This window comes from Capra hircus, chromosome 9, assembly GCF_001704415.2.
Source record: "Capra hircus breed San Clemente chromosome 9, ASM170441v1, whole genome shotgun sequence".
NCBI classification, from domain to species: domain Eukaryota; kingdom Metazoa; phylum Chordata; class Mammalia; order Artiodactyla; family Bovidae; genus Capra; species Capra hircus.
In genome coordinates, this window is record NC_030816.1 from 50,145,819 (window position 1) to 50,156,698 (window position 10,880).

Consider the following 10,880-nt stretch of genomic DNA (forward strand, 5'->3'; position numbering starts at 1 on the left):
GGTGAGCTCCTCCAAGGGACTGGAGCCATTGGTCCCGGTCAGCCACATACTGTGTGGCCTTGGGTCCTGCCTGCAGCCTCCTGGACCCAGGCAGCAGTCTGGCACGGAAGCCACAGGGATTCCAGGAGACACAATTTCATACTCACTTCCTGGTGTGTGGTTTCTGCTATAAACATAGATTTTCAATGTTTAATTTTTTTTCCCCACATGCACAACTGGTAATTTAATGAGTAACTTTCTCCAACAAAGTTCTTCAGGTAATGTATTCCCTCATCTGATCAATACATCCCTTAATGGGTAGAGTAGCTTAATGTTGCTTTAAAAGTTCTCCAGTTTGGCAGGTACTCCCACTTTAATCCTGCTAGAACGGGAGGGTGTATCCAAAGTTTTGCTGTGATGCTTCTGAGAACTAGAGGAGGCCAAATGTGTCAACAACAAAGTGACTAATTTTGATAATTGTTTCATAATATTATTTGCTTATGTTTCACATTCATAGTCAAAGGCCTAGGAAAGTATTAGTACATTCATTCTAGGTTCTTTTTAGAGAATGAAGATGCTCATTTAATCGTGAACTAAGAGCCGTAAGAGCCAGCTATACTGTTTGTGCCAGAAAGTTGCAGGCCATGTAGTCATAAGGAATGATTTCAGGTCAGATCTGCAATCAGTAGATAACAGTGCACCACTTAAAAAAAAATCCTTTATGTTATCATGCAATACCCAATGGAAGTTTTAAGCATTTGGATCCATAACCTCAGAATTAGTGCCACACACCAGGGCAGGTCATCATGTATTTGATACATAAGTAATAAAGAATTCTGCACATGAAGATTTACTTTAGCATTCTTTAATTGCTGGGTTAACTGAAATGGCTAAAGAAATAAAAAGTATTTACTATTTCACCTTATTATTACTGCTATGAAATTTCTGTTTTTGTTTGATAGTGTTTATTTGAAATTATGTACCACAAATAAGACCAGAGGTAGAAAACAGCACACAAAATAACAAAACAGAAAAAGAAAAAAAGACAAAACAAGACCACATGTACTTACAAACTCTCCTGAACCAACTATGTTCAAGAATTAATAAGCTGCATCCCCTACCCCCGTGCACTCATGAGGCTGGTAAAAGTCAAGCCCTCTGAGTTTTTACAATCTAAGTATGTTCTCGGCACCGAATAAGCTTTTTAAAAGCCAGCTTAAAGTCTTCATTGAAACTTGTGTAGAGCAGAGGGTTGATCAGAGAATTCACATAACCAAGCCAGGTCAAAAAATCAGCCACTTCGGAGGACACAGCATAGGTGCTCAGACCTACTATCAATTCTTTGATGAAGAATGGCAGCCACGACAAGATGAACGCACCCAAAATCAGACCCAGGATTCGTGCTGCCTTGCGCTCCCTGGTGCTGGAGATTTGTTGGCGTTCTCCTGGGTGATCTAGGTCATTGTCAAAGGGAGGAATCCTAATGGAGGTGTGGATCTTCTCAAACTCTGTGGTAGGGTCTGAGGTGGAGAAGTCAGACACACAGAACGTCTGTGTCAGTTTACAACTGCCGAACGAGTTTTGGCTGTCGGTGCTTCTGTTGCTTAAATGCCGGCTTGAACCTCTTTTCTGGTAAAGGCTCTTGGCTGCATGGTAAATCCGGTAATACAGAATCAGTATCAGAGTCAAGGGAATGTAGAATGCCCCGAGTGTGGAGTAGATGGTGTAGATGACGTGGTCGTGCTGGATGGTGCACTGACTAGGGGGTGGGCTGAGTTGGCGGTGGCTCCTCCAGAACAGAGGGGGCATGGAGATGAAGATGGAGATGGTCCAGACCGTGAGGATCATCAGCCCGGCCCTCTTGGCGGTCCTCTTCCTGGCGTACTCGATAGCATTGGTGATGGCCCAGTACCTGTCCAGGGCGATCACACAGAGATGAAGGATGGAGCAGGTGCAGCAGGTCATATCCACACTCAGCCACACCTCGCAGATGAAGTACCCCAGCTTCCAGCTCTCCATGACGATGTACATGATGCTCAAGGGCATGACAAGCACGGCCACCAGGAGATCCGTCACGGCTAGAGAGCAGATCAGGTAGTTGGCAGGCTGGTGGAGCTTCTTGGTGGTGCAGATGGCCACGATCACGGCGGAGTTTAGCAGCATAGTCAGGGTGGTGATCATCGCCAGAGTCATGGAAACGAGCATCTTCTCCGTGATGGTCTTGGGTTTCACAGCCACACTGGCTTCCGGGGTACAGTTAGTGATGTTCATTTTCCCCTGTTCTATTCTATGCTGTGGAGAAGCTGGTGGTTGTTTGTTTCAGCTGAAATCTATGCAGACTTGAACGACTTTCATTGGTAAAGACTCTGTAATTTCCTCAGCTGTGTCGTCTCTTGGGTTCCATTTTGTGTGGGTAAATGGAAAAAACCACAGAACTGTATGCTACAGTCTGAATGAAAAAGCCATGTTCTTTCACCTGGAAGACAAATGACAGTATTTCAGTATTCATAAAATCTTTACATGTTTTTGATATATATTTTTTCTTCTCTGAATGTCAACTCCATCTTTTTAAAAAAGGGAAGTATAGTTGATATATAATATTATACGTTACAAATGTACAATATGGTGATTCCACAATTTTTAAAGGCTATACTCTATGTACAGTTGTGAAAAAGTATTGGCTGTAGTCCCTGTGCTGTACAATATATCCATGCAGCATTTTAAAACGTTTATTTATTTATTTTTGGCTGTGCTGGGTCTTCACTGCTGCACAGACTTTTCCCCTAGTTTTGTGACCAGGGGCTACTTGCTAGTTGCAGTGCGTGGGCTTTGCATTGCTGTGGCTTCTTGAGTTGCGGAGCATGGGCTCTAGGTGTGCGGGCATCTGTAGTTGAGGCTCCCGGGCTCTAGGGCACAGGCTCAGTAGTTGTGGCGCATGGGCTTAGTTGCTCTGCGGCCTGTGGGATCTTCCTGGACCAGGGCTCGAACCAGTGTCTCCTGCACTGGTAGGTGGACTCTTTACTGCTGAACCACCGGAAAGCCCCCTGTAGCTTTTTTTAAAAAAGGATTAAAAAAAATATGGACCATTTTTAAACTATTGAATTTGTTACAACATTGCTTCTGTTGTATGTTTTGGTTTTTTGGCCACAAATCATGTGGGATCTTACCTCCTTGACCAGGGATCGAACCCTCACCCTCGCCTACATTGGAAGGCGAAGTCTTAACCTCTGGACTGCCAGGGAAGTCCCTATCCTTGTAGCTTATCTTATATACAATAGTTTGTTTGGTATCTCTTAATCCTCTACCCCTATATTGCCCCTCCTTTCTTCTTTCTCCCCACTGGTAACCACTAGTTCTCTATATCTGTGCGTCTGTTTCTTTTTGGTTATGCTCACCAATAAACTTCATCCCTACATTATTATTCAAATGCTACTTTCTTAAGTTCCCCAAACCCTTTCTGAGGGCGACATTACCAAATTTTAAGTCTGTCTTGCCACCCAGATGACTTTCTCATTTATCTTTATACATCTTTTCACACTTGGAACCATATATTCACATAATACCATGCTTTAAAAATTCTGGGACTGTTACCTTTAAAGAAAAAATATAGTGTTTATAATAAGCATCTTTCAAACCAAATTTTAAGGTTTCACAGCAAATATTCAACTCCAGAGATATTTTAGTATCACAATGGGATTGTGCAATTTTGTCTAATTATTTCTGACATCTTACATATCCCACTGTGCGTTTCTTTGGAGAAAAGAGAGAAAAAACATATAACAGTCCTTTGATGTTTATGGCTAATTATTCTCAGAGTAATACAGTAAATCTGCTGTGAAACAGCATTATCACCAAGCCCAGAGATGTCTATATTTAAAAAGATGTGTTTACTTTTGGTTAACATTTGTGTTCTCTATCTATCTCTTTGCCTCTCTATCTGTCATCTGTCTACTGGATAGCTGTCATTAAGCTGGGCAGTCAATAAGATAGTGACATTTATTGAATACATAGCTGTAAAGTTAAATATAAATTTATACTCATGACGACAAGTCAATCAAAATCTGCATAGGAATATTCACAACTGATGACTACTGTTTAGAACAAAAATCAAATCCTCTGATATGACTCTATGACCTTCAGTTCAGTTCAGTTCAGTCGCTCAGTCTTGTCCGACTCTTTGCGACCCCATGAATTGCAGCATGCCAGGCCTCCCTGTCCATCACCAACTCCCGGAGTTCACTCAGACTCATGTCCATCGAGTCGGTGATGCCATCCAGCCATCTCATCCTCTGTCATCCCCTTTTCCTATTAGGTCCAAGAAAAACTGGTGTTTCAGCAGTTTTAAGAAGGGTTGAAGACTGACGTGGATTAGACCCAACAGACATAATGATTTTAGCAGAGGAGTGATGGTGAAGGTCTTTGGATGAAGTGGGAGTTGAAAGGCAGAGAACAGGAATTTAAATCTCCAGTTTGGATAAGATTTAGCTCTAAATTTACCTTCTCCTGCTTATAGCACAAAAACCAAGAAGAGAGGAAATGAGCATCATTTATATTTTAGATACAGAAAATAAAAGGAAATGATGATAATTTCACTAACAATCAAATGGGGCAATTATTCTTAAGATAGTCTGTATCTTCCATCTTTCTCTCTATTTCTGTAACGTTTCATAGTGTTACTGTGGATGTACCTATTTTTTCTTTTGGCTGAGCCGCATGGCATGTGGGATCTTAGTTTTCCTGACCAGAGATCAAACCCACGTCCCCTGCAGTGGGAGTGTGGAGTCTTAACCACTGGACCACCAGGGAAGCCCAAGGATGTGCTTGCTTTTGAATGTCTTGTATTTCTCTAGTTCTTCCAGGGCACTTGTGCCATCAACAGCTCCCTCTTTTTTGTAAATCAAATGTTTTCTTACCCACGGGTACCTTGTCCTCTTTTTATAATGTTTAATTATGAATTTATATTTGAGACCAGGCTATAATACTGAAAGAGTATGGGCTCTGGAATTAGACAGACCTGGGTTCAGATCCCAGATGAGCCATCTACTAGCTGCTTAGGGAAACTTCTCTACATTTCTCCCAGTGTCCCATGTGTTAATCTCTACATTTTGACCCCTTCCTCTTAAATAAAATGAAATAAAATTGTTTTTTTCTTCAAATATTTATCCTTAGATATATGTTTCTTGGGTTCCTGAGGTCTGTGAGATAGACCAAGAAAAAGGCTTTTCATTCCAATTATAAGATTGGGAGGATGAACAAGCGATAGAAAACTTAAGAAATTTCAATCTGATTACAGAGGCAATTAGGAAATGCATTAATTTTGCAAGTGTGCAATAAAAAAGTCAAAACTAATTCAGCTTAATCAAACATTTAAAAGCTGCTCTATTTATCTGAGTTTCCATAAGTCCCAACTGTCATTTCTCTGGCAACACTATTTGTTCCTTATTTTGTAATTTATTTTTCAACCCCCTCTCCCCCCAGCAAACTATACATTTCTGGAGGGTAAGATGTATACCTGATTTGTCTTTTTAACTTTAAATTTAATTTCTAGTTAAGTGAGTAAGAACATTGTAGTTTTCAGGGACTGCATTGTTCTCTCTTTTTGTAAAAAAAAAATCTATTTTTTTTTTAACTGAAAGATAATTGCTTTACAGAATTTTGTTGTTTTCTGTCAAACCTCAACATGAACCAGCCATCGGTATATATATATCCCTTCCCTTTTGAACCTCCTTCCCATCTTCGTCCCCATCCCACCCTCTAGATTGATACAGAGCCCTGTTTGAGTTTCCTGACCCATACAGCAAATTCCCATTGGCTGCCTATTTTACATATGGTAATTAAGTTTCCATGTTATTCTTTCCATACATCTCACTCTCTCCTCCCCTCTCCCCATGAACACGTCTATTCTCCTATGTCTGTTTCTCCATTGCTGCCCTGTAAATAAATTCTTCAGTACCATTTTTCTAGATTCTGTATATACATGTTAGAATACGATATTTATCTTTCTCTTTTTGACTGACTTCACTCTGTATAATAGGCTCTGTGGTACATATACATAATGGAATATTACTCAGCCATAAAAAGAAACACATTTGAGTCAGTTCTAATGAGGTGGATGAACACACTCAGCTCTTTAATGTGACTTCCTGGCTTATTTGTGCCCAAACATTTCAGAGTAGAAGTCAAATTCTCCACCCCTGTGTCATCAGTCACCCCAAACTGCTGCACACATCCAACTTGCCATCTTTCATGTATTTTCATTTAACAATATATCTCAGAAGTTTGTTCCATAACAACATGTGTAATATATTCTTTCAAATGGAAGGGGAAGACCACCTGGGGAGTGATGCTAGATTGAACAAGCGTGGAGAACTGGGCTTTAGAACTCTTCATTGTTTAAAAATCAGATAGGTAAGGAGGCACCTGCAAATTAGAGGACAAGAAAAGCTCCCAAGGTGGAGGAGAACAAGGAGAGAGAATTCTATGCCACGACCTTTTAAAGAAAATGTATAAGTAAGAGAGTGTGATCTAAGTACTGGCTGGGCAATCTGGGTGACATCCATGACCTTGACAACAGGCGTTTAGGTGCAGAGATGGAGATGAAAGACAAAATGCAGCAGTTTCAAGAGGAAATGGGAGGAGAGCAAATTGAAACAGCCAATAAAAGCAATTTTTTCCAGAGTTTTACTGAAAAGGGGAGCAGAAAATTAAGGTGGTGACTATGGAGGGAAATGTGGAGTCAGGGTTGTTCTCTCTTTAAGATGAGAGGTTGTCTTTTTAAACTGGGCTGTTTATAGTTTCCTTTACTGCTACACTCGATAACTTTTGTGCTGGGACAGGGAGTGTTTGTGGACTGAGTGGAGTGTAAAAGAGGAGACAGGAAAGCAGTCATGGAGGAGGTCGAGAGTCAGTGGGGCCTGGGGACACGGGTAAGTAGCAATTTAAGAGATTACGTTGTGGGTGGCGAAGAGGCTAGAGCCTTACTCAGGAAATGATCCAGCCTCAATTGTCTTGGCTTCCTTTACCTTCTTAAGAAAAACACCACCTGTTTTAGAATCACTACCAACTCCATCCTGGAGAAGGAAATGGCCACCCACTCCAGTATTCTTGCCTGGAAAATCCCATGGACAGAGCAGCCTGGTGGGCTATCATCTATGGGGTTGCGCAGAGTCGGACACAACTGAGCAACTGAACACTGAATCCACAGGAGGTCGAATGATTTCTAATTAGAACGGAGCTGGTTAAATAGCATCTGAAAATCTATTAAGTACCTTTAGCTTCACACCTAGTAGGGGAGGAGGGGCTATAGTAACACTCAACCCAAAACTCATTCTGCAGAACCAATGCAAATACTAATAGCAACGTACCAAGCTTGTATTAGTCTTCTGGAATGGAAAATTGACTGCAATAATCATAACTAAAAACAGACATATCAGGAGTTGATGCAGGAACATCTTGGGGGTGGTTTTGTAACTTTGTTTCTGCTCTAATCATGGCATCAAAAATACCAGTGCAGTGCAAATCCGTGTCTATTAATAAATGATTTTTCATTAGGATTACCAGTAGAAAAGAATCAGTCTATACCAACTGGCTCAGTGCATGATGCTCCCATTCCCATTTACCAAGATGCTTCAGAGCCTCTGGTTTATATTATCCCAGTGATGGTCAGAGCACCAGGCACCAGATGAGGTTATGAGCATACTCAAATGTTTCTTTTTTTTTTTGTTCAAATGTTTTTTGATTTCACCATCTTATCTAGTATCCTATTGGTTTTCATAACTATTAATAATTTGCCATAAATACAGTAACTCTCCTACACACAAACCTTCAAGTTGTGAACTTTCAAAGATGAGAACATGTGTTCACACATCCAATCATGTAAATTAGTTCACATATCTATAAGTTACTGTACTGTAAGATTAAAAATGTTTAATGTTTTATTTTTGTGTTGGTTTTTTATGTAATATTTTTGTGACAAGCATTATAAACCTATTACACTATATCACCTTACACTATATATAGTACCATGTAGCCAATTGTGTACCTAGGGTACCAAGGTTGGGTACCTAGGTTAAGTCTGTTTGACTTATGGACAAATTGGACTTATGAACAAATTGGACTTATGAACATACTTTCAGAATGGAACTCATGTTTTGTAGGGGACTTACTGTATTCTTTCATCTCTTCTTTGTTTTCATTTTGCCCAAGTTTTTCTGAGTTGGTTTAAAAATATGTGTCAATTTCTTCTTTTCTTTATTTCAGGAGTGGCAGCTTGCCCTCATATTACTAATTTTGTCTCCCTAGTTATTTGTTAAATCCACTTCCTCAGTCTTCGTAAAGACTGTCCTTTGCCTGCCGAGGGGGAAGAAAGGGTGACTAGCAGTGTGTTTCTCAATTTGACTTTCAGTGGGAGCAGAGGCAGATGTAGAGGAGATACTAGAGTGTGAGGCTCTTCATTCTCATTTTTTTATTTGTTGACTGATTGATTGAAATTGTGATTGGGATATGAAACGTGGTCATTATGAGGTTACTATATTCATAATAATAGGACATTATCATTGTAAAAATTCAAACAAAACAGTACGTATTTTCAGGAGATGTTTATATACTCTAGACACAAGTCTTCTGTCAGAACAACGTTTTGTGAACAATTTCTTCCACTCTGTGGTTTGCCTTTGTATTTAAAAAAGATTTTTTTTTTAGCCACACCACTTGGCATGTGGGATCTTAAGTTCCCTGACCAGGGATCAAACCTGTGTCCCCTGCAGTGGAACCACAGACTCCTAACCACTGGACCACCAGGGAATTCCTTGTCTTTGTCTGAAGCTTTTCGATAAAGCAGAAAACTTTAATTTTGAGAAAGTGTAAGTGATCCATGTTTTCTTTGTGATTAGATTTTCTTGTGTCCTAAGAAGATTTTAAAAAAAAATAATCTCAAAGTCACCAGGATGCTTTTCAGTATTTTCTTTTAGAAGCTTAATAGTTTTAGGTTTAATGTTCATCTTAGGGGAGGTCACCCAGAGGGCATGACTGCCAGTTGACTCATGAGCTGGACCAGGGCAAAGGGAGGCTCCTCCATCCCTCTCCGGTCTTTAGAACATATGTTCTGCTCACAGTTCCCATGGTGGGAGCTGTTTTCAAGGATGCAGCCTTGAGAAATTAAAGTATTATTGAGATCATCTGGACAGTATATGTGGCTGCATCCAGTTAAGGCCTCTACATAAACTTTAAAGATTCTGGCGGATGAATGCAAAGATCTATTCATCTGGTGGCTGCTTAAGACTAGCCTCAGATACAGGTTCCCTTGCTCAGTTAGCCTCCCACCTACCCATCTGGAGAGGTCTGCCTCTTTCTTTGGTCTCTCTTTGCTTTCTGCATTTGAGGCCCAATTTCAGGTTTCACCCTGGAAATTTCTGAATTTGAAAACCAAAAAAATTAGGAGATTGGAGAAGTGGGTTTTGGGACAGAGATGTCCGTGGGAGAAATCCTGAGTTGGCTATTGACCTTTATGTGGGGGAAGGGTGACCTATGTATTAAATGCTCGTGGTCGTCTATGTGTGTCTGTGGACACCCTGGAACCCTGGCTGGCTTAGTGAGCTTATTTGAGGAACTGTACGTGGTGCACTGCAGCAAAGAAGGGAAGTGAAAGGCTGGCAGTGGGCTAGTCTCAAGTGTGGGCAGGTGGGAACTCGAGTTAGAAGTTGTAAGAAGAGCTGAGGTTAGAGAAGGATATGTGGTTGTCCACGGCTCTTCCAGCTTGTGGGCCGACAGGCAAGGTGGGAGAGCAGGGTAAGAAGTTAGAGACCTTGGTGCACTAGTTTGCAAAGCTAGAAGGCCACAAGCTGTTGAGGATTAAGGTCTAAGTGGTGGAACAAAGCCTGATTGGGCTGCTAGGACATGGAATCCCTGGGAAAGAGATTCAAATGAGGAAGAGGATGTTATGGTTGACAATTAAATGGATGAAATGCTCTGTGTTGTTTGACCCCGAATGAAAAAAGAAAACAACACCACCACCAGAGAGTGGGTCAGCCCCCCATTCAGGAAACACAGTGAGAGAATGTACTCCTGCTGAGCTTACTGATAAAGCTGCCAAATTCCAACAAAAGGCCAGGGAAAATATCCCCACCTGGTTGGTGTGGCTGTGAGATCCAGGGAGTGACGGTGGTCCTCTGAACGGTCAGGAAGCGGAGAAAATGAGCAACGTGATCACACACCACCCCCTTCCCCCAAGCAGTGTATGCATAGCACCTAGGGGTTCAGGGTACTCACTCCCTTACAGGTTGGATTATTCTATCCTGCAGGGAGACCTGACCCATTGAAGGGGTTCTCCTTGGGCATTTGGATCTAGGCAGTAGGTAAGTAAATTCTTAGGGAGTTTGGTGAAACAGGCCACCTACGTCCCTGTCTTTGAGTCCCGAATGGGCCACATTCACTGCAGGAATGAAAGCCAAGACACCCCAGTCCACCCCTAGCACCTGATATGAGATGCTGATATCCGTGCTAAACCTGGTCATAAAATAAGACATTCATGATGTTGGGCAACTCATTATTGATTGGAGGAAACTGACAAATCCCAGATACAGGTTTGGGCTATAAGAAAGCCCTGAGACAGGCCTTCCCTGGTGGCTTTGTGGTAAAGAATCTGCCTGCTGATGTAGGAGACATGGGTTCCATCCCTGATCTGAGACGATTCCACCTGCCATGGAACAACTAAGCCTGGACTATAGCTATAGGACACTATAGGTATTGAGCCTGTGCTTGTGAGCCTGGGAGCAGCCCGCGTGTCTCAATTTCTGAAGCCTGTGCATCTGAGAGCCCATGGTTCATAACAAGAGAAGCCCGCACACTGCAGCTAGAGAGCAGCCCCCACTTGCAGCAATTAGAGAAAAGCCTGACCCAGCAGA

At 41.6% G+C, this 10,880-nt stretch overlaps 1 protein-coding gene across 1 annotated transcript; it reads right to left on the bottom strand.

The window, feature by feature from the left end:
- HTR1E (5-hydroxytryptamine receptor 1E) lies at nt 926–2,421 on the bottom strand. Its single transcript, XM_005684708.3, has one exon. It carries the CDS (start codon nt 2,248–2,250, stop codon nt 1,153–1,155), a length of 1,098 nt encoding a protein of 365 aa, XP_005684765.2. The 5' UTR covers nt 2,251–2,421; the 3' UTR covers nt 926–1,152.

Excerpts from the sequence above, each read along its gene's own strand:
- HTR1E (XM_005684708.3), bottom strand. The coding sequence starts at position 2,250 with ATGAACATCACTAACTGTACCCCGGAAGCCAGTGTGGCTGTGAAACCC.